This window comes from Malus sylvestris, chromosome 9 (genome assembly GCF_916048215.2).
Source record: "Malus sylvestris chromosome 9, drMalSylv7.2, whole genome shotgun sequence".
Lineage (NCBI taxonomy): Eukaryota > Viridiplantae > Streptophyta > Magnoliopsida > Rosales > Rosaceae > Malus > Malus sylvestris.
Window position 1 is genome coordinate 6463241 of NC_062268.1, and position 24069 is coordinate 6487309.

At 36.8% G+C, this 24069-nt stretch overlaps 3 protein-coding genes across 6 annotated transcripts; all 3 read left to right on the forward strand.

Annotated features, from left to right (window-relative positions):
• Positions 1-5393: 5393 nt before the first annotated feature.
• On the forward strand, positions 5394-9080 carry LOC126583419 (indole-3-acetic acid-amido synthetase GH3.10-like). Of its 3 annotated transcripts, none has more exons than XM_050247764.1 (5): positions 5394-5644; positions 5863-6187; positions 6395-6496; positions 6720-7540; positions 8430-9080. In XM_050247764.1, the coding sequence occupies exons 2-5, from the start codon at positions 5880-5882 to the stop codon at positions 8966-8968; spliced, it is 1770 nt and encodes a 589-aa protein (XP_050103721.1). In that variant the 5' UTR covers positions 5394-5644; positions 5863-5879; the 3' UTR covers positions 8969-9080. The 3 variants fall into 3 exon arrangements, with proteins under 3 accessions (XP_050103721.1, XP_050103722.1, XP_050103723.1); XM_050247765.1 differs by having other exon boundaries at positions 5394-5619; XM_050247766.1 differs by lacking the exons at positions 5394-5644; positions 6395-6496 and having other exon boundaries at positions 5651-6187.
• Positions 9081-18274: 9194 nt separating this feature from the next.
• Positions 18275-20426, forward strand: LOC126583139 (uncharacterized). 2 transcript variants are annotated; one of them, XM_050247433.1, is made up of 2 exons: positions 18275-18421; positions 20014-20426. In XM_050247433.1, exons 1-2 carry the CDS (start codon positions 18323-18325, stop codon positions 20305-20307), a joined length of 393 nt encoding a protein of 130 aa, XP_050103390.1. In that variant the 5' UTR covers positions 18275-18322; the 3' UTR covers positions 20308-20426. The 2 variants fall into 2 exon arrangements, with proteins under 2 accessions (XP_050103390.1, XP_050103391.1); XM_050247434.1 differs by having other exon boundaries at positions 20065-20426.
• A 314-nt stretch (positions 20427-20740) lies between these two features.
• On the forward strand, positions 20741-23379 carry LOC126634184 (uncharacterized). Its single transcript, XM_050304678.1, has 2 exons — positions 20741-21192; positions 22938-23379. The coding sequence occupies exons 1-2, from the start codon at positions 20899-20901 to the stop codon at positions 23073-23075; spliced, it is 432 nt and encodes a 143-aa protein (XP_050160635.1). The 5' UTR covers positions 20741-20898; the 3' UTR covers positions 23076-23379.
• Positions 23380-24069: the final 690 nt, after the last annotated feature.

Sequence of the window (24069 nt, forward strand, 5' to 3'; positions counted from 1 at the left end):
AATGGATAACGGAAAACTCAAAAACTGCATGAACATGGTAAAGAACAAAGTTATCATCCATTTTGAACTAGTGAAAGAGATGGCAAGTTTGTATTGCAAGTTGCAACTGTACTGAAGTTATGAGACTTATTGTTCCTGCAGGTGAAGGTCCATACCCAAGGAGTGGAGTTATCGATCTGTGTTCCCCTTTGAATGCCTGTCAAAATCAAACCTTCAGCCCGGATATTTTTGTGGCTATGTCACAATGAGCATCTACACTGATGCTTTGATGAAACCGGGATAAAGGATGGGTCCCCGAGAGCAAGTTGAAGGCGGTGTAGAGATGCTTATAGGCAAGGAAGAAAATATCGGTGATATCGGAAATATCGGTAGTCCGAAAACACGGAAATATCGATGGAAATATCGGTAAAATATCGATATCGATAAAAATTACATGGAAACCACGGAAATTGTAAGAAAAACTTGGAAATTTTTATTGAAACTTTGCAGGATGTTTATTTAGTCAATTATCTATTAGTTTATCACAAAAAATTGGAAGGAAATGCATTGCATGATGGATTTAACTGATTTAAGTTGATTATATAGCAAGCTGGCAAACATTGTAAGTGTAGAAAATATGTAGTAATTAATAAAATAAGTTTAAACACACCATAATCATTTATATATAATGAATTAGTACAATATTTTACACTTTATACATTGTATGGTAAGATACATGAGTGACTTAGCATCACATAGAATGAACGTGGTGAGTAGTTCAAAAGTAGATACTTGAAAAGAAATTAATCAAATTTTAGTATGATGTAATTATTTGGACTTGATTTAAAATAGAAATTAATCATATATAATATATGTAACTGAAAAAAAAATAATCAAATTTTAATATGATGTAATTATTTGGATTTGATTTAAAATAGAAATTTATCATATATAATATATGTAACTGAAAAAAAATAATCAAATTTTAATATGATGTAATTATTTGGACTTGATTTAAAATAGAAATTTATCATATAGAATATATGTAACTGAAAAAAAAATTAATCAAATTTTAATATGATGTAATTATTTGGACTTGATTTCTCTTTATACATATATTCTTCTTCCTATTTTCTAGTATTTCAGTTTAGTAAGTAATTTTAAATTTCGGAGACGAAATTCTTTTAAGAGGGGTAGATTGTTACACCCACCCCCAATTTAAATTGTATTTTCATTTATCTTACTTTTAAAATTATTTTTTGATCTTAATAGGTGTGCCCAGGGCCCACCTTGCTTTTGTGTCACCGTCTCTCTTTTCTCTCAGATCTCTCTTTTCCCTCACTCTCTCATCTCTACCGTGCTCTCTCTCTGCACTCTCTCTGCACTCTCTCCTTCTCCCCGTGAACCAACCCACACGCCACACCCTCACTTTCACACCACTTAAACGGCGACACCCCCTCATCGCTCTCTGCACTCTCTCCTTCTCCCCGTGAACAACCCTCATTCTCCCTCTTCGCCCTCTCTGCACTCTCTGCACTCTCTCCTTCTCCCCGTGAACAACCCACACCCTCACTTCCACACCACATCAACGGCGACACCACCTCATCGCCATCTCCGTCTCTACGTCTCTGTCTCTGCCTCGGTCTCTCCGTCTCCGTCTCTCCCTCAGTCTCTCCGTCTTCGTCTCTGCCTCGGTCTCTCCGTCTCCGTCTCTCCGTCTCCGTCTCTCCCTCGGTCTCTCCGTCTCCATCTCTGCCTCGGTCTCTCCGTCTCCGTCTCTCCCTCGGTCTCTCCGTCTTCGTCTCTCCCGCGATCTGGATCCTTCTTCTTCGATCTGGTTTCTGGATCCTTCTTCTTCGATCGGGTTTCTGGATCCATCTTCTTCGATCTCTCTTCTCCCAAACACACACACACACAGAGATCGCCGTTGATCGTGGCTCAGGCGAAGTCAGAGGTGCGCCGCGGAGCAAGGATCGTTCGTATTCCGCTTCGTCAGGTGAGATTCCATGAAACCCTAAACCCTAATCTCTCCGACTTCACCTTGCCTTGAATCGTTTGTATATTTGTGAAATCTGATGTATATTTGTGAAATTAATGTTAAGATTTGTGTTTTTGCAAGGTTTTTGGGACGAAACCGGCCCGGGAATCGCCCCACGGTCTCCGGCGTTCTTCTCCGACGTCGCCTCGGATTCCGATTCCACCGTCCATGGATATTTCGCCGATAATTTCCAAATATTGCGATATTATCGATATTATCGATAATATCGCGATATTTGGCCGAAAACCCCACGGAAACCAGTTAAAATATCGCCGACCGGAAAAATCGATATTATCGGCGAAATATCGCCGATAATATCGATATTTAAATCTGTGCTTATAGGCCAAAATCTGGTATACCCTACATGTATCAGCCGTTACTTTCATCATTTGCAAAGATGCTTCTCTTTCTAAGCCTCTACTTTGTGCAATTGTCCTTTGTTGTTTGAATGTGGCTTTTTATCTTGATGTCCTTAGACCATCTCCAATCCTGACCTAAAATCTAAAAATATTTAGCCTATAAAATTTAGGTTTTAGCCCAGAAACAGCTTTTCTACTCCAACCATTTTGGCCTAAAATTTTAGCCCCAGATTATCAAAAAATGAATTAAGGCTATTTTTTTTAAATTAACTTTAAAAAAAAAAAATTATGTAGACTATCCAAAATTAATTTTATGAACATTTTAATCTAAAAATATTTAAATTCCGATAAATTTTGAAAAATCACTAAATCAATACATGAAAATCATGATAAACCACATAAACTTAAAAAAAAAATTATTCTAGCCGTTGGAAAAAAATATTTAAATTCCGATAAATTTTAAGATTATTCTAGCCATTGGATTTAAACTTGGACCGTTAGATCTTTTTTTTTTACCGTTAGATTTGATTATATTCGATTTAAGCCGTTGGATTTAATAAATATATAAATATAAAAAAAATTGAATGTGGACCGTTGGATTAACCAACGGTCCAATTACCACCACCACCCGATGAAGAAAAGTAGTCGTTGGCTACAGGACAAGGCCCACTTTTCACTCTCATCCATGGGTCCTAACAGCTTTTGTGGGCTAAATTTGTGACCTATATTTACCTTCATTTTAAGTTTTAGGTTTTAGGTTTGGTTTAGGTTTTGGGTTGGAGTGGATTTGGGGGGGGGGGGGAAGGGGAAAATTTAGGTTATAAGCCACTATTGAAGATGGTCTTAGAATTTTGGTCATCTGGTTTGAATCCTTTTCAAATTTGGTTTTTTTTTTTTTTTTTTTTCCTGCTGTTTTCTTGCACCGAATTTGAAGTTTAAACTGCTAACTGAAAAACTTTGCAATGTTATAACTTTCGGGTTTTGGAATGCAGAGGGATTCACATACAACATAGAATGGAGCTGAACTTGTAGTCCATTTTTTTGTTGACTAATGTCATCTGTAATAAGGTACATTTATGTAGACTTGGCACAAAGTCAAGCGCAGTGACGTTCCAAGATTCATACAACCGACCCCACATAGTACGATAAGACTTTGTTGTTGTATCTTTTGTTCTGATTCTTCTTATTGGCAAAGATATTGTTTCTTCTTCGTTGTCATCCTCTTTGTAGCACCCACCCCCTTTTCCCTTGGAACAAAGTGCCCCTTTTCCTTTGGAACAAAATGACGTATCAACTCTTGGAAAAATAAAAGTCGGTGCTTGCTAGTGACATCTCTGGACAATAGCATACAACAAGTGAGTCACCAGCTAGTGGCAAATTGCAAATGAATAATATCAGCCATACAAATGGTCACGTTAATTTTGTGTATCTAATTGATGATTCTCCCATCAGTAATGTCATTATATTAAAATCTAATCATTCTTAATGATGTTCTTGCAGAAAACTAGTTGAAATTGTCCTTTTGTTATTGCAAGAGTTTTCGTAATGTTCTTTCGTATGAATTTGTCCTAATTATTTACTGATACAAGATGATTTCACATACATGTTATGAGAGGGAAGTTAGAACAAATCACTCTAATGCTCTACTTAATTACTAATGATTTGTGATTATAACATGATAAGACCCTTCATAGGGTCGGGGAAGCCATATTACAGCAAAGCTAAAGGCAATATGCTTTGAGCCAAATCGTAAACGAAGAGATAAAGTGAGAGGGAACAAAGTTAAACATCACATGTTAAATCACAAAGCGACTTTAAGCAGAGTATTACATCAAGAGATTTTATCAACTAATCAAAGTTCATTAGCACCTTTTTAATTAATCATTGGGTTTATTATTATATCAAGTGAAACCGTTCCGGAATCAAATAAGATTTATTTTTGTGAGAATGATTTTACAGATATCGTGATTTGAGTGATCCTACATAAGTTTCTCTCCAGCAAAATTGAAACCCCCATGATCTAAAAAAGGATTCTGGCTTCTGATTGAGTGGCTCGTAAACTGACACTCAGATGCTTGATTAAATTCATTCTTCAAAAATAATAATCTTCTGGACAATATCAATTGCATCAGCTTTTAACAGGTGTGCACATGACCACAAATAGTGATGTGACATGGAGAAAATGAAGCTACAAAATTTGTGTACGTTGATGAAGATATAAACGGTCATAAGCACTAAACACATTTAGGAGGCAGGGACCAACTGAGAATTGAAGCTTTAACCACAGCCAATTATGGATTATCCACCAAGAAACGTGGGACACTTCACCATAATCTGCACTAATGCGGGAAGTGTTCGTATTTGCAATTTGTTATTTCTCCACTGTCGTTATTTTATTTTATATTTCTAGTTTTGGGATGGATAAATCAAAGGATAATAAAAAAATATAACGAAAAAAGATTGGGACCCTAAGTATACTTTAATGAGAGTACGATTTTCATGCTTATCAATTTTTTATGTTCTAGTCTTCAGTGGATAATTTAAAGAAGAATAAGAAATAAACTAGATGTGTGAATATAACTATTTTCCATTCCATGATTTTAAATTGCATTGTCTTGATCTTCCATCCTAGTAATTGTGGGTTGTCGACTAGCTAGTCTGGAAGGGAACCCTAAACCCTAGATTTGTAATATATACTTGTTTCGTTTGAGTGACATTGATTAAACTACTTGACTATAATAGATTTAAGTGACTTGTAGATTTGATCAATGGAGTTGTCATGGTAGTTAGGCAGGGTGTTGATCGTTTAACCTCATGTCATATTGTAGAAAATCTTCAATATCATCGTTATATATCTTCATGTCAGTATCTCACTTATAGCAGTACCTCACTCATTATATTATAAATAAGACATTCACATAAAGATATATTCGCTGCGAGATAATTGATTTAGTGTCCACCTACATCTGTGCCACAATGTCATAAAATCCTTATAACAGAAGGGAAAATAGCTAGAGCATGGTGCTGTAAGCCAAGCTGTCAACGTTGCTGATTGACTTGGTCCCCTGCAACCCTTGTCCCCATATCTTATCATTCAAATCTCTCTCTCTCTCTCTCTCTCTCTCTCTCTCTCTCTCTCCTGAAAAGGATGACACTCTGTATGCCTTGTGGTTTACAAACCATCGTACAATTCTAAGATCGATGGAGTAGAGAGAGAGAGAGTTGTGCAACCAACATTAGAAGGTTGGTTGAATTTTTGAATAAAGAGGTTGGTTGAATTTTTGAATAAACGACAGGTTCCATAGATAGATTGGTTGGTTTTTGAATATATTTTGTGGTCGTTTCTGAATATATGTTGTGGACTATATAATCATACGCTACATGCTACAAATTTAGTAGACCTCCAATAAAGATTGTAAGCTGTAACGACTTTGTTCTTTGTTTTTTATTTTTTATACATTATTTCCTCTTCTGAAAACCCAGCAGCCACAAAAACTTCTCCAATGGAACCATCTGTATGTGGAGAAGACGACATCGTTAGGTGGTTTGAGGACGTGACGGAGAAGGCAGGTTCAGTTCAAACGCAGACGCTCTGGCGGATACTTGAGCTGAATTTCGAAGTGGAATATCTCAAGAAATGGTTGGGGGACATCGAAATCCAAGAGGTAGATCCATGTCTGTTGGAATCACTCTACACTTCTTTGGTGCCTCTTGCTTCACATGCAGATTTAGAGCCTTACATTCATAGAATTGCAAATGGGGAATCAGGCCCCATTCTCACAAAACAACCTATAACTACTCTCTCCTTAAGGTTAGCTTCTTAATTATATTCATAAAAGTTGAGATGTGTTTCAATTAGTCCTAGTAAATATACTAACTAGGATCAAATTAGAATATTGCTAGAATAAAATAGATTTTTTTTTTTGTTCTGTTGGATTCAAGGAATAAAACCATTACCTGTATATGTTCACACTTTGTAGAAGGGTCTAATGGTCTCCTTTGGTTACATTTTCCCTAGTTCTGGAACCACAGAAGGAAGACAAAAGTACGTACCGTTTATGCGCCACAGTTCACATACCACTCTTCAAATTTTTAGGCTGGCTGCAGCTTATAGATCAAGGTTTAAACTTTGTCTCTTAAATTTCAGTCCAGTATTCGAATTCATTAGACTGTCATATATGAAGGTAGCTATTTTTACAGCTTTTCATATTTATATGAAGTTAAAAACCTTTATATTTACAATTATATGTCAAAAGCACTAGTTAGAATAATATTCCAAAAGTATTAATTTAAACTTGTTTAACCGTGACTCTTTAATTTTACTTTCTTCGTCTTAATCGTAGGGTTTATCCGACGAGAGAAGGAGGGAGGATCTTGGAATTCATATACAGCAGTAGACAATTCAAAACCAAGGGAGGATTAACAGCAGGAACAGCCACAACTCACTACTACGCCAGCCCAGAATTCAAAATTAAACAAGAAAAAACCAAGTCATTCACTTGCAGCCCCGAAGAAGTCATTTCGAGCGGTGACAGCAAGCAATCAACATATTGTCACCTTCTCCTCGGCCTCTTCTTCTCCGAGCAAGTAGAGTTCATAACCTCCACCTTTGCGTACAGCATAGTGCAGTCCTTTATCGCCTTCGAAGAGCTCTGGAAGGAGTTGTGCATTGACATTCGAGACGGCACTCTTAGTAAACGAATCAATTTCCCCAAAGTGCGAAAAGCTGTCTTGGATATCATCTCCCCAAACCCAATTCTGGCTTCGAAAATTGAAGCTTGTTGCGAGGAGCTGGAGGATTTGGATTGGTTTGGTCTGATTCCAAAGCTTTGGCCCAATGCCAAGTATGTGTACTCTATAATGACAGGATCAATGCAGCCGTATTTGAAAAAACTCCGGCGATATGCAGCGGAAGTGCCGCTAGTAAGTGCAGAATATGGATCAACTGAGAGTTGGATTGGAGTGAATGTGGATCCTTGTTTGCCTCCGGAGGATGTGACATTTGCAGTGGTGCCGACTTTTTCCTACTTTGAGTTCATACCACTTCATAGACAGAAGCAAGATTACAATTTGGTCATTGATGATTTCATAGAAGATAAACCAGTACCATTGTCACAAGTCAAGGTTGGACAAGAGTATGAGATTGTCCTCACTACTTTCACTGGTAAGCAATCACTGGTGTTTTTCTATGTTTCTCACATTCTTTTCTTTTTCTTACACAAACCCGTAAAAAAAATCAAATGACAAAAATACATACTGGTGTCCATAAATTATTTCTTATAGTCTAATTCTACATAGTAAAACCCTAATACCCAAATAGAAGCATGTACTATTTAGATCTGCATGAATTTTTCTTTATCATCCTTAATAGTCTAATTCAACTTGTTGTTTCAACAAAAGTGATCACGTGCGAGAAATTGAATTATCAAAATACTCTTTACAAGTGGCGACTTTTCATTATATAACAAAATCACTTCTTTTTGTTTTGTTTTTTTGTTTTTTTTATAATTTGGTAAACTCTATAACAAAATCACTTTATACCCTTAAACTGCACATTTTTAGGCATCGATCATTGGTACATGCCATCCTACAACAAACCAAAGCTTAATGAACACACACATGTGGACTGTCGATTATTTAAATATCAGCGCCAATCGTAGAAAAATCTGGTCCCCTTCCCCCCTTGACACGTGGGCCACAAGTTGCAATTTGGAAAAATTAGGCACTTATAAACTTATAGGGTACGTGGACAAAATTAAGTCCACAATATCATGGACAAAATAAAAATGCTATTGATACCAATATTTTAAACCATTTTTTTCAAACCACATTGCGAATTCTAGATCCCTAGTGGGATCTTCATGATGATGGAAATAAAAGCAAAATTTTGTTTTTTTCTATACCTCTAAAAAGACTTGAAATTTGTTAATGTACGTTAATTATTTCAATTGGTTAGGATACTGTGTTTGTTCTCTTTGTATTCAAGTTCAAATTTAGTTTTCTATAAATTGTTTTTTGTATAACATTGTATTTTTGCTCTCTATATTTTTCAGGACTTTATAGGTGCAGGCTAGGAGATGTGGTGGAAGTGGCAGGTTTCCACAATGGAACTCCAAAATTGAACTTTATATGCAGGAGAAAGCTTATATTGACAGTAAACATAGACAAAAACACTGAAAAGGACCTTCAAATGGTGGTGGAGAGAGGGTCTCAACTATTGAGCAAGTCCAAAGCAGAACTGATTGACTTCACAAGCCATGCTGATGTGCTGACCCAACCAGGCCACTACATAATATACTGGGAGATCAAAGGAGAAGTTGAAGAGAGGGTTCTTGGTGAATGTTGCAGAGAAATGGATGCATCTTTCGTGGATCATGGTTACGTTGTCTCGAGGCGAAGTAATTCGATCGGACCTCTAGAGCTTCGGATTGTGGAGAAGGGAACGTTCAAGAAAATTTTGGAATATTTCATAGGAAATGGATCGGCATTGAGCCAATTCAAGACCCCTAGGTGCACTAGCAACAAGGTGCTCTTGAGCATTCTCAATTTATGCACCACTAAAAGGGTTTACAGCACTGCATATGCTAATTAGCAACATTATTGTATTTGGCAAACGGATATGGAGGGTTAAATTCTTCCGGATCAGATAAGTTACATGTCAAAATCATGAGTTTGGATCAGAAATAAAGTTTAACTTTATCTAATGTCGCCAATTTATTTGTAAAGTTTTTGTGCACATTCAATGTATAGACATTCCTATAAGTGAAGGATAAAAACGACAACTTCTTCAAATTATAACACATAAAAGTAAAACCTTTTGTTAAGAAAACAATAGAGGATATATTAGTGTTAGTCGCGGATTTTGACAAAGTTACCATTCAAACTTGTATAGTTTCTTAGGATTTAAATATTAATGGACCCCTTCGTATACAACAAGCACAACCACTACCATGAATTTTGAGGATGAGCTAGGGGTGTTCGTGGCAGCAAATTGTGGGAATTTTGAGGATGTCTTCTCTCCTCTTCAGTCGGAAGCTATGGCTTTCAGGGAGGGTTTGGCTTGGGCAGTTGATAGGGATTTTCAAGATTTATTTTGAGACTGATTCCCTTCAGATTGTGGAGGCGTTGGGGGATCCTACTCACAATTTTTCATCAATTAGACAAATTGTGGAGGACACCAAATCGCTACTCCATTCAATCACTGAAGCTGCTATCGTTACCATACTCGCCGCAATGCAAACTTAGTTGCCCACCGACTTGTACGGATTGGTCTCTCTCTCAGAGGCAAAGCTGTGAATGGAATAATTCTCCTCCTACTCCAAGTGTAGTTACTGACTTACTTGTAGAAGAAAGTGTAAGGCCTTGGAACAGGCTATGGATGAAACGATGTATTGCAACTCTTTGATGAAATGAAATTTGCTATCGTATCTTTTTGAAAAGAAAAAAAAAAAACATCAGCACTAATGTGTACTAGTGTTTTTTCTTCATTTTAATGAATATAAACTAAAATTAGACTAAAATGATAACATAGATTTTAGCAAAACTATATCTTATGTATATTGGAAACCAAAATGGCCCCATCTAAAACAAAATGTACCTAAAGCGTATTGATCAAGGTTCTAAAAAACATTAGGCGCTAGTCGGGCGGTGGCTAGCTGGCCTAGCGCCTAGGTGGCTAGGCGGCGCCTAGGCGGATTTAAGTAAATCTATTGTATTTCGTGTAAATAAGTGTCTATTTATAATTAAAATATATATAATTTCATCATAAACTAGAAAATAGAATGACATATATATTATGAATTATTGGAACATAATGAAAACATGAGGAGCAAACATATAATGTGTGTTTATTTAAATGTTCAATAAGTCTCTTAAAATTTATTGGAAATAATAAAATGCAAAAAGAAAGTTATCTATTTTCTATCTAAGTGAGTCACAACTTAGACAGGTGTCTAGGCGGGTTTGGGTGGTCTAGGCAGGCACCTCAAAAGGTCTAGACGCCTTTTTTTAATTTTCATACGTCTAAGCATTAATCGGGATTTTGGCCAGCTGCTTAGCACCTAGGTGGAGCCTAGGCGGCACTAGGCAAGGATTTTTAAAATAGTGATATTGATACATTTAAAATCAAACGTACCGCAGAAACACAAATGTAAGTAATAATTGTTTAAAAAAAGAGTGTGATATCTACACACCCCTTTTTACTTCTCCCACATCTTTTTGGTTTTCGGTCGTCACATCGGATGAATTGAAGAAGATCAACGGATAGAAATTAACAAGGGGTGTGTGAGAAGTAAAAAGGGGTATGTGGATAGCACAACCCTTTAAAAAAACATACCTAAAACTCATTGGTATATGTTTAAAACTAAATGCATGTCTCTTTATAAAAACAAAGGAAAACTAATGAAAATGACTTGAAAACTTTGAGTTTTAACGTTAAGGACAAAATAAAGGGTAAAGTGAATAGTACCAAGATTGATTTTTAGTGTAAAAATATAGTTTTTCGTTAAAATGAACAATATCGGAAGTTTTTTGTTAAAGTTCCTTAAAAACACAAGTGTACCCATATATATACAAACCAAAGGTCATATATTAAACAAATGCATAGTTTCTGAATTTTCACCATAGTTAAGTTTTGGATTGGTCCATAAAAACGGAAACAGATCCTCTCTGGATTTGAGCCTAAGGATCAATAGATCCGGGTCATTGAAATTTGATCAAACGACTACAAACAGGGAGCTCCCCTAAAAATTATAATAATTATAGTCATTGGATCAAATTTTAATGGTCCGGATCTATTGATTCCTAAGCTCAGATCTAGAAAGGATCTGTGTTCCCTAAAAACGTAGTTAGATTGGATATGCGGGACTCACATGAGTCACATCATTAGATTAATAATACATACATATATATATATATCATATATGAAACAAATGCATAGTTTCTGTATTTTCACGATATATTAGTTTTGGTCCTAAAAACATAGTTAGATTGGATATGCGGGAGTCACTTATATGTCACATCATTAGATTAATGGTAAAAAAAATATATATATATATATATATATATATATTTTTTTTTTTTTTTTTTTTTTTTTTTTACATAAGTAAACGGTGGAGAATATCAATAGTGCACATTTTGTTAAACTCATGGACCTCAATGAACAAATGTTTAGAGCCACTAGCCCTCTCTCTACCACAGTGATGGAGAGGAGTGTTGCTCTTGCATCATGGTTTGGGTTCGAATCTCGTTGACTCTTTAATCTAACATTCAATCTAACAAATCTATCTATTGACACAAAAAAAAAAAAATAGTATAAGGACAAATTGAAAATTAAGGTGAAAGTTCAAGGGACATAAAGAAGCATAAAAGTGAAGGAGAAACAAGAGGAGTGTGATATCCCGTCTCAAAATTATTATTTATTTATTTTACAGTTTTGGAAAAATGTTTTCAATGGTATTTTGTCATTTTAATAATTACTTTGGTGTTTGGAGATGGGTTTAGAATATATGGATAAAACTTGATTCCATGAGCATTTAAACAAAAAATCGTTCACAAATCGAAATTAAACGAAGAAGTTACGAGCCTTGAAAGTGAACAGTCTTTACCGACAAAATTGGCCGTCTTCCGTCCACTTTTAGACCTTGTAGTAGTACAAAAGTTGTTTCTCATGTTGAGATACATATGGCTGTAAAACTTGGTAGGATTTGGAATTAGTTGGAAAACTAGGTTTCTATTCGTCGAAAACCAATGCGTGCATGCACTGCGATGCGTGGGAAATTCAAGTGACCTAGATTTTGGAAATTGAGGCATTTTCAATGTTCTAAGGAGAAATTTTTAGTTGTGACGAGAATACAAGTGGTACACCACGTGTTTTAATAGGAGTGGTGGAAAATTTTATTTTTTAAGTTATTAACGTTTTAGCACACATATTCCACCATTTGTATAGTGACATGTGATGTATCACCCCGTGTACCGATCACACTAAAAAATCTCTCTGTTCCGAGCCCATATATATTATCCGTTTATTCAAACAAATGCGACGATTTGATTATTCAAATTTTTAGTTCGTTGTACCTTCACTATCCAATCTACTTGTATCACAGATGAATTGAATTACCAACCTACATCAACAAGTTTTTTGTTGTTATAAACATATATTTTTGTTTGTGATTTTTAAATGTTTTTTAGTTCACTTAAGTCATGATTTTACACTCATATGCATATTTTATGACCGAAAGGTCACTGGACCAAAATGCTAAGGATTCTAGTAGTAGAACAACCTTTTGCAAAGCAAGAGTAAGACTGTGTACGGTAGACATTTCCCTCCCACCACCCCACTTCCTTTCCCCTGATTCTTGCAAAGCAAGGAGCTTTGTTGGTTCGGGGTTGCTATTTTTAATGCATAAATATTACATTTTTTTTCTTAGGCACTGGGTAAATTCAAGACATTTACAGATTTTAAAATTTAATTTTGAGTAAATGATGGATAAAATGTAAATATATTTTCTTTTTTATTATAAAGAGCAAAACGGGAATAAGAAAAGATTAACTAAACCTAAATTGATAAGAACATGGATTTTTTTTTTTTTTTTGTCAAAGATAAGAACATGGAATTGGACTCAATTCAAAAGTAGAATGTTTTTGTACCTAGATCTAAATGTCCCTTGTGATTCGGAAGAAGTTGATGGGTTTGAAAATCGAATTTAATAAAAAAAAAAAAGCATAAAAGGTACAAAGACCTCAATTACTTGACTCCTTATGTTCCTCATCTCTTACGTTGAAAAAATACACACTACACTACAATGCTCCTCCAAGTATCACAGAGATGGGCAACGGGCACCAGGCAAGAAGAAGCTAATCGCAGGAAGAAGCTTCCAAAGTATGCCTGGCTACATGGTGTTTGATGTAAAAATAGCATACGATCATGTGATCATTTCTATTTTTGAACAGTTGTTTTCATATATGCTATTGAATTTATTAATAAAACCTACATGTAGGTTACAAGTTCCATAGTTCGACCTCCTCATTTTAGCCAAACAAATCACTTTGCCACTCCCCTCACTTAATACCACCACTGAGAAGCGAAGTTCCTTCGAGCTTCAAAGTACTTCGTCCAAAAACACACACTTAAAAGAACATTCAAGTTCTATGGCTGTACGATTAGCGTTTTGTATTGCATTTTTGTGGTGTTTTAGGAAAATAGATTTGTAATGATTGAGTAATTCATTTGTAGAGTTCGTGTGGTGCATTATTGACAATTAAATATAATGCTAGTCCCATCTCCAAACATAGGGCTTTCAGCTCACGTTTTTTTTTTATGGGGCTCGCATTGGCCTGCAGTACTATGATCAATAATGCTAGTCCCATCTCCAAACATATGATCATTTATATTGACATTTGGCGTGGGTAGTGAGTTATTTAGTGAGATATCGATGCCAATGAGTATTGGTTGCTAATCTTGGTACTGCATTCAATTGATGCTGCAGCTTGAAATTATTGTTGAAATTAATTATATAATGCTTTTCCACTTGAGTTTGAATTTTCTTTCCCAAATTTAGTTGCAAGTGATTTTTGAAAAATAAAAATCTCACTATAGAAAAATGTTAAACCAATTTTAAAGAACAAAAAATGCAAATTCTAGGAATCGTTCATTAGACCACGTAACTGTGCAACCACTCATGAAAATAAGGTTTTCTCTCCCGTAACTGTCTATTCGACTGATTTTGATCATCCTCGGCCTCTTCGTACACAATGGTCTATTTGTTTGGACAGCATTAAAAAAGATAACTTTCTACGCCTCTCACATATATCAGAAGGAAATGTTGTCATAGAAAAATTTGTTAATATGGGTTTATTTTCTCCAACTATGGTATGGCATGATTCTCCTCCACCGACAGTTCGTGCTGTTTTGTTTTTGGATTATGCTGGTTTTCATGGCTTCCTCCTCTCAAATAAATGTGCATCTGGACGTACAAATTTGTCTCACATTTTTTTCCCTAACCTTGTGGTGTTCCTCAACTGGTTTTGTAGGTTTAGACCTTTAGGTTTGGCTTTAGAGAGGTTAGATTTTATGTCCCCCCCCCCCTCCCCCTTTCCTTGTACCTTTATTCATTTTGATTATAAAGGAGGTAAGGTTTATGTTCCCCCTTCTTTTTCATGTTCTTTTTCTTCTCTTTTTCTTGTATTATGAGGGGTAAGTTTTATGTCCCTCCTGACTAGGTGAACTTTTTTTTTCGTTATCAATAAAATTTCTCTGGTACCGCCGAGGTTTTCTAAAAAAAGAAATAGTTTTTCTCTCGCATATGGCCTATCTTCTCTTCCCAACCTATGATCCCACATAATTATCTATTCTAAAATTGAGGAGGAATTTGATTATAGCTTAGCTACAGTCAAATTATTGTCCCTTAATTTTGCCTTATTTACACTACTACCACCAAATCTATGGCTGGGTTGGGTTTAGGCTGCTTTTTTTTTTCATAGGCTTCGTTGGTTTTCTGTAAAAGTCCAGCCCTCAGTCGGTTAATGACAATTCAGCCCATCAAAGGTTAAAATTCGACGGTGGGGATGATGTGTTTGGAAGGGCAATTTTGTCCTCTAATGTTTTGAGCGAATTAGGGGCAGGTTTGGCTTCGTTGTCATTCGATGAGGGTTTCGGGGATGGAGGATATGCCGCATCTGAGATAGAGAGAGATGGGAGACAGAAAAAGAAGACATACATATCGCCATAGGGGGAGGGATTTGTGCGATTTGCAGAGAGAAAGATGTGGGGTCCGTTGCAGAGAAAGAATTTGGGATGATTTCTACAAGTGATTTTAGGGATTTGCAAAAAGAGAAAAGAGATGGGACAACAAGCTATAGAGAGAGGTGTAGATTGAGGCACTGTTTCTCTTCTTCTCCCCATTTAAAACCCCATCCATCTTTCTCTTATTCTTCTTCTTCCTTGCTCTTCAGAAAATCCCACCTTCTGGGTTTAATCCTTATTTCTTTCTCATCCTAAATATGTGCATGTCGGAGCTCCGGATTTTGATATGAGACTTTTAAGGTATGTTCTCGGTGCTTATCTAGTGGGTTATCATATAACACATACACACAACCAGGGATGTAGACGTCTATGGTCATAGGACACAATTGAGGATATTTATGACATACCCCTAGCTTCACTAGCCTGGGGCTAATGTCGGTGTGATATGTTATATGTATATGTTCCTTCTCTGACGTAACCCAGAGTCGTACAGCTTTACCTTTAGGTGATGGACCCTATGTTTCTTCTCTGGCGTAACCTGGAGTTGCACAATTTCACCTTCGGGTGATGGACCCACTGCATATACATATATCTCTTATCTGGCATAACCTAGAGTCATACCGTTTCACTTTTGGGTGATGGACCATGATTTCTTCACTAACGTAACCCAATGTCGTACAGCTTGACCTTAGGTGATGGTTATGCCTTTGGGCCACTATGATACCCTTAGTTGAGTACATCACTGATGAGATTACAGAGGTTTTACGGATTTGCCTTCAGGCGGCTATATTTCCATTACTGAGCACTGGTTTATACATATATGTTTTACGAATGATTTTTATGGCATGCTAGAGTTTTCAGAAAACCTATTACGTAGTATTATATGTGTGAAACCCCACCCCCAAATTCTATTGTAATTTCACAATTCACTTAAAGGTATTTTGAACTTTACATTTTCACCCCTCGCTATTCTACCCAATCCGAATCCACTTTCCAGATTCTCTCCACTCCCCCAACTCACCCTATCTCTCTCTCTTTCTCTCTCTCTCTACCCAATCCGAATCCACTTTCCAGATTCTCTCCACTCCCCCAACTCACCCTATCTCTCTCTCTTTCTTTCTCTTTCTCTCTCTCTCTCTCTCTCTCTCTCTCTCTCTCTCTCTCTCTCTCTCTCTCTCTTTCAGCTCTCACTCTCTCCCCGATCAAACCCATATACCTATGCACGCCCTTAAAGGCACCTCAACTACGACACAGCAGCAACACCACCCTCGTGGACCTCCCCTCACTCTCCCTTGTCTCTGTGAAGCCCTGAGACACCCAAAGAGCACCCAAAACCAGGTCCGGTGAACCTCCGCAATTCTTGAGCTAAACCTAGCCACCTTCGGCCATCCCACAATGAATCGAATGTAAGAAAACGTTTCCCCTCACCTTGCACTTCATTTTCGTACCTAGATCGTAGCCTAGGGTTGAGTTTCGACGGCGATCGGAGCTCAAGAGGCTCCAGCCTTCTTCCCTGACGAGAAATGAGCCTTTTAGCCCAAACCTAAAAAGACCAAACCCTTCGGGCCTTGGCTTGTTTAAACCCAACCCAAATCCTGTTAGTTTATTTATTTTTATTTTAGTTTTATAAAAACCCAAAACCCTTTTATTTTGGGCCAGACCTTCAAGCCCAAGGCCCAATAGAACCTAAACCCATAACCTTTTAGGCCATGTGTAGCTTAGGCATTTGGCCCAAGGAACCAAGCCCAAACCTAATCAAAACCCTAGCCCAGCCACGTGGGTGCTTACCGATGTTGGTGCGTGGAGTACACGCGTGGCGGCGATGGCAACGACACCAGCGACGATGGCACCGGCAAATTTTCCAACAACTTTTCCTGCCACCCACGGCGGCGCGTGGTGGCCCATGAAGGTACCCGAGGTCCTCATTTGTATTTTTCGACGTCCCGAATCCGTTTATGGCATCCGTTTTTCGAAATTTAATCGTTTGAGTGTAGTTTTGTTAATTGTACCCTTTATGTGCCTAGGTGTGAATATTAGCGACGATTTCGTCTTTCCTATTTGTATGGCTTTTCGACAACGGAGTATCTGTGAGTGAACCCCTTCTAAAATGCATGTTTTAATAGGAGAAATGCATACATGAAAAACATGATTTTAATGATTATGTTTTATGAGATATTATGCTTACTGAGAATATTTTAGAATACCATATTTTATGAGAGCCTCCTCTTGCTGGACAAGACCGATGCGGTCTCTCACTAGGAAAAAAAATTAGATTTTGTAAATAGATTTTGTAAGGACTTTTTGTGAGATGTTTGAGCTGCCTGAAGTGTGTGGGTGTATGTTTTTTGGCATGGAACATTTTATCTGAAGCTCCGATAGTTTTTCTTGAGTACTTCTATTATTGTTGTAAGCTTGAGCTTTTTGAAAACTAATAAAAACTGAAACTTTGGAAGAATCTCGTTACAATTTCAATTCGTGTTGCAGCTTCAAATTATGATCCTCCGTTATCTTTGGTAGTATCTATGAAATGCTTTTGCAAACTACAAGAACCAAATACGGCACAATTTAATACTTGTCTCGGCTAAGAATTAGGGCAAACTTTATAAAAACTTTTTCCGGACTAAAAAACGTGTTTTGGCTAAGAAAAAATTATAAATTATAGAGTTAGTTCATCGGACTACGTCGTCCTTCAAATTGGCATAACTCCTCACTTTAGTCTATGAGATTTAAAATTGATAAAATTGGTCCGTGAGTTTGTCCACAAAAGTACTTTTTTTTTTATCAAATCATTTTGGCTTATTGTTTATTAAATTGAGTGTTTTTTGTTATTTTGGTTCTTATTTAATAGAATTTTTCACCAAATAACCAAAGTGATTGATGATGGACAAATTTAGGAACTACTTCTATCGATCTTAAATATCGGGAAAGTAAAGAATTATGCGAATCTTAATAATTATTTTGGCTTGAAAGTCCACACAAAAATAAGGCTCCATATGACCATTTCTCCCTTCTCAACCTAATGGTCCCATACAGTTCTCTCTAAAGCCGTCTACGGCCGGTCGGACACTTTTGAAAAGAAATAAAGAAATTGTATCCTCTTTTGTATTTTATGAAGGTGACTCGGAAGAAATTGATGGGTTAGAAAAAGCACAAAAATACAAAGACGGATGTTCTTATGTTGCTCATCTCTTGCATTGACAAAATATGCTTTGTGCTAATGCACCTCAAAGAATCACAGAGAAGGCACCGCGGAAGAAGAAGATCAAAGTTGGAAAGAAGTTTCCAAAGTATGTCTCGCTGAAGGTAAATATAGCATGCGATCATGTGATCATTTCGATCTTTGAAACAGTTGTTTGTATATATTTGCTGTGAAATTTGACTAATACGGACCACATATAGATTCCAATTTCCGTAGTTCAATCCATTCATTTGAATATAAACAATACACTTTACAACTCCCTCACTAAAACCTGTCATTGTGGAGTAAAGTTCCATCGAACTTTAAAGTATTTCATCCAATGACTCCAAACACACACATATGGTACATTTGGATGAAGGACTTTAAAGTTTCATGGGACTTTGGCTAAATTAATTAGGAATGCAGGGACTTGAATATGACTCGATGCTCTATATTTAAAAGAACTTTCAAATTACACCGTCCTTTATTCTAGTAATTAGCAGCATGGTTGTATTACATCTAGTCATTTTGAAAGAACTTTCGAGTTCCATGGCGTTATGATTAGTAAATTTGGATTGCATTTGTAGTGTTTAGTTAGCTTTGTAGTGCATGAGTAATTAATTGGTAGTGTTCTTATAGTAATTTAGTAATAGCTTTGCATTTCTACTCACGCCTTTCTCTTACTTCACCACCATTTACTGATCCATAGAACTGAAGTCTATCTCTCACTGCCGATTCTTGTCAAGCAAGGAAACTGAAATTTGAAGCAATGTTCGACTCCCTTCCTCAGGAAATCACTCATGATATCCTATTTAGACTACCCATTAAATCTTTGATCCAATGCACCTCGGTGTGCAAGCCATGGAGGTCCATGATCATAAACCAAAGCTTCATTCAGTCCCACCTTAGGCGAAAAATCAGTTTCCATAAACAGAATGACATTCACCTCTTCCTAGTCCACAGTGTTTCTGGTCATCTTATAACTTCTGTTAGAACCCACCGCCACAGAACGGTTGTGTCCAAAATAAGACAAGAGGTATTTTCTGTGCATTATGATAACCAGGATTTTGACAAGAACTTCGAGATATAATTTCCAAGTGCTCTCAAGGAAGAACTGAAGAATGAAATTCTTCGCGTTGTTGGTATTTGTAACGGTCTGGTATGCTTTGCAGATGATATGGCATGTTATGGTAACAGCTTCATAATATGGAACCCATTAATTAGGAAGTCAGTAACCCTTCCCAACCCTGGTATTACTTTTCCCATGTATAACAGCATTCCCAATTATGGCGGGTTTGATGCTGCTATTGGATTCGGTTATGATGCGATGACATCTGACTATAAGGTTGTTAGAGTTGCCACCCCTAAAAATAAACTTCAAGGTCCAACCATGGCTGAAGTTTATTCACTAGCCACTGGCTCGTGGAGGAGTCTTGGTTCGGTTGCTCCTCAATGTGCAATATATGGAAGAGAAAAACACCTTTTTTTCAATGGGGCTCTTCATTGGCCTGCAGTAAGTAGGGCAAAGGATGATCATTTCATATTGACTTTTGACGTAGGCAATGAGTTATTTTGCAAGATGTCGATGCCATCGAGTGTCATATGGAGTTACATATTGGGATTGTTGTTGTCTGTTTCGGGTGACAAAAAATTTATAGCTCTATTTGTGATGAACGCCGATTCTAAAGATTCTTATCTTGAAATATGGGTGATGAAGAAGTATGGCGTGAAGGAGTCATGGACCAAATTGATTAATCTCGGTCCACAGGGTCCCGAAAGACTTTTTCCTCGGGCGTTATGTTTCAGAAGGAACGGTGAAGTATTAGTAATGCTTCTTAAAGGAGGCAGGCAACTTGGGTTCGAGACCAATATATCAAAGCATGAACTTGTTTCCCTGGACCTTGTCAGCAAACAAATGGAAAGTCTTGAGATTTGTGGACCATATTGCTCTGTTGATTCTTATGAAGAGAGCCTTCTCTTACTGGACAAGACCGATGCAGTTTCTCTTTAAGAAAAGAAACAGATTTTGTAACAAGTTTTTGTGAGATGTCTGAGGCGCCTAATGTGCTGATGCTGCAGCTTGAAACTATGTACATGTTGAATTATCTATCAAAAGCTAATTTTATTTTTTATTATCAATGTATTTACATCAACTTAATATCAGTTGTTAATCTTGGTATAAATTGCAATTGGCATTGCAGATTATGTACCAGTATGTGTTAAGTATCTATGAAATGTATTTGCACTCAAGTTTGAATTCCCCTCCCCGTAATTTAGAATAGAATAACGCTCGTTTGAAAAGTTTCGTTTATCGGGTGACTCGAAGGGAATTGCTGGGTTTGAATAACTAATAAAATACACAAAGATACAAGATCAAAAACTTTTGGCCCAAGACAAGTTCAATATATAATAATTCTATACAATAACTATCCCATAAAACCAAACGAGTCCTTAGGCATTTCATCCTCCAACCATCTCCTTGTTTCTCTGTATTTTTCTCTCTGCTCTTCTTGTTTACATGTCACTATGAAATGAAGAAACGCGCAACCGAGTTTCCCTCTTTTTTTCATCGGTTTCTCTGCGAGGCTTCGGTCAGAATCTAATGGGCGGTGAAGATAGGTGGCAAGGCATTGCTCTAGCTCCAGTAAATACAGACAGAGAAGAGGAGCAATGGAGGAGCTTCAACAACTCAGTGAATGCAGTTTCTTTAGGTTTTGTAGCAACTGCTATTCTCATCTCAATGTTTCTTGTGATGGCTATTTTTGAGAGATTTTTCAGGCCCAGATCATCACAGCTGCCCACTTCAGCTCACACTACTACAACTACTACTCATTTGGATCTTCAGCCACAGATTACCTACAATGATTCCAAGCTTGATCACCACCACTCTCACAAAGTAAGCTTTCCTTTCCCCTTTACTTGTTATTACTACACAGATGTGCGTTAGTCCAGTTAGATAGGGCTATTTACTTAGCATTTCCGTTTGTTTCTTTGTGTGCATTATTAACATTTAGGCACTTTAGCTAATTGAAGAGTTGGTGGTTTAGTTTAAGGACAGGTCACAATGATTTAAGAAACAAAACATCAAAGATGACAGGGTGTTATTTGGAGTTTTCAGTTTCTATAGTGGCTGCATTATATGTAAGATTTCATAGGATCTGCATAATTATGCTTTACTTGATTAATGATTAATATCCAAAATCTTATGATTTAATTTTTAAATCACTGAAAATTTGTCATATTTTAATCCATTTTTCATTACTAGTGTTTGTAATGCTTTGTCCACTCTTCTTATTTCTTTGCTTTTGTCTCTTTGACATGACATGTCACATGAGAAGAGAGATATAATACATCTTGTTGCACCTATATGTCTCTCTTTACATGACAAGAAGGAAAGAAATAGGCACAATATGAACCCGCTTGCACCTAAGTTTTAGCCATGATTCACACCCTTTGCATTTTAATTGTGGGCAATAGAAGATGGTGTTAACTAGCTTAAGCCTTCCACAGTAGACCGAAAAAAAGTAGTGTGATACTTATATATTGAACTCATACAAGAATTACACTTTTACATATGCCGGAAAATTTGAGTGTGAAACTAATTTGTTGAACTCATTACTGTAGTAGTAGTGTTATAGAAATCAAATTTAGACTACCTAATTTCTATATATAGGTCACACTCACTCAAACTACTATGAAAGATCTTACTAGAATTCATCAGTTAGCAACAAGTACTTTTTTTCCTTTTAAACTATTACCATTTACCCCAAATTTAAGCATTGGAATGTCAAACTTAATCACATGCTACAAGTACCAATGTTAGGAAATATTTTAATTTATCACACTTTCAAGTTACCATGTAATATGTGTCGAATATAATGTTTATGCCTTCTATGATCTCGAAAACAACATGCATGCTTAATCTTTTTGTTAATCTATACATTTTACATATATAATCTTGAGTAAGTTATATCTTAATCACTTCCCGTAGACCACGTGTTCACACGACATTGAGCGATTAGGAAATTTAAAATTAAAAAAAAAAACAAAAATTGGATATTGTTTATGTATAACAGTTGAATTTGGTGTGTGAGGAAAGCTTGATTTGTGGAGAAGGTTACGCTACTCTGCTGATAGCTTAGTATTTTGGAAGATATATAATTGAAGGAATATTTTATTTATTTACTTTTTATTAAACTGCTCGTGAAGGGATGATTATAATATTAGGATTTATGCTCTAATCTTGGATTAAAAAGCTTGTTTTTATAATAATTTTGATTAAATTATCAACAGCATGCTGCATTTGAATCTTTAAAGTTAAAAGCCACCAACCACGCCAGAAAAGTATCTTCCTCATCAGAACCCTCCTTGGTTTTAGCGATTAATTTGGACATTTCTTCTCATTCAAAGTGTCTGGTACTTCACGTGTCATAAAATAATTGAAAAGACACAAACTTATATTATGACATGTGAAATACCGCTTAAATATCCGGCATTTGAAAATATTAGCATTATCGTTTTGCTTGCTACAATGTGATAGAAAATTATTTTTGCTCACTTGGGTTGCTGCCATGGTAGCTTCCCAAAGGACGAAAACCAACACATACTCCAATTTATATGTTTTGTATCAAATTTGTGCAGATGAGAATTTATGCCAGAGAAGTATCTGTGATGATGCCTGGGGAAGATATGCCTACCTTCATTGCACATCCTGCTCCTGCACCGTGTCTGCCGGAGCGCATTGCTTGGCCTCTCCATCAAACACAAACCGTGCCTTGATCCTGCTTCGAGCTAAATTTCAAGCTGAAACAAGACAGGGATATCGACAAGAAAAACCTAGTTTTCGTTAGTCCTTTTGGTTTCGGACATGATCGAATTAGGGTTCGTTGACGATCACATTAGTCTTTTGAACGTAGGAGGAAGCCAGGAACCGAGACTCGTCAGCAGAACAACAATCATACGTACATATTCCGTTTTATGTATAAAGCTTTGGCTGTCATCTCAAATTGATTTTCTTGGTGTTTAATATCTAAATATCAAAATAATCCTCTATTGAGTAAACCCGAAACAAGGATTAGTAATACATTCGTCCTGAAAACGATGACTGAATTTCCTTCATTGTTTGAATGCACTAAGTGCAGTACATGGTGCGAAAAGTGGTAACGTTTATGTTTGCAGTGGTAGTGCTTGAAATAGTAGTGTTGTGCTTGGTGTAGACCATTCCACTCCGATGGAGCAACGCTGCAACGTACCACTCTAACGATGTGAAGTTTCACTTGGTATGGACACGTAACGAAGAAAAACCGAGAGGGACGACAGGAAATTTCCTAGAAACAGTGGGATGCCGGAAGCTTGTAGCCCTCGAAGGCTTACACCAAAACCAATTTTGAAAAGGAAAGTACTGAGATGTCTTTGTCTTTCCCATCCCATCCCATTCCAAGAGAAGATACCGATTCCAGGACAAACATATCCCTGCACAATTTTGCAAATCTCAAACATTTGAAAGAGAAAAAAACCACCACAAACCACAATTTTGCAAATCTCAACACAAACCGTGCTTTAATCCTGCATCGAGCTACCAAGGTTTGTCAGTCGGAGCACGCGCTGTGCAGCCACGCATAGAAAGAGAGACCTTTATATTCCCTTTTCTCCCGTTATTGCCCATGGTCTCATCCGATTGAGGGAGAGGCCGAATGCGGCGGCTGCCGTAGGCTTACACAAGATCCTCTCCAAATGAAGGGTGCTCATAACTAATTCACACAAATTACGAACA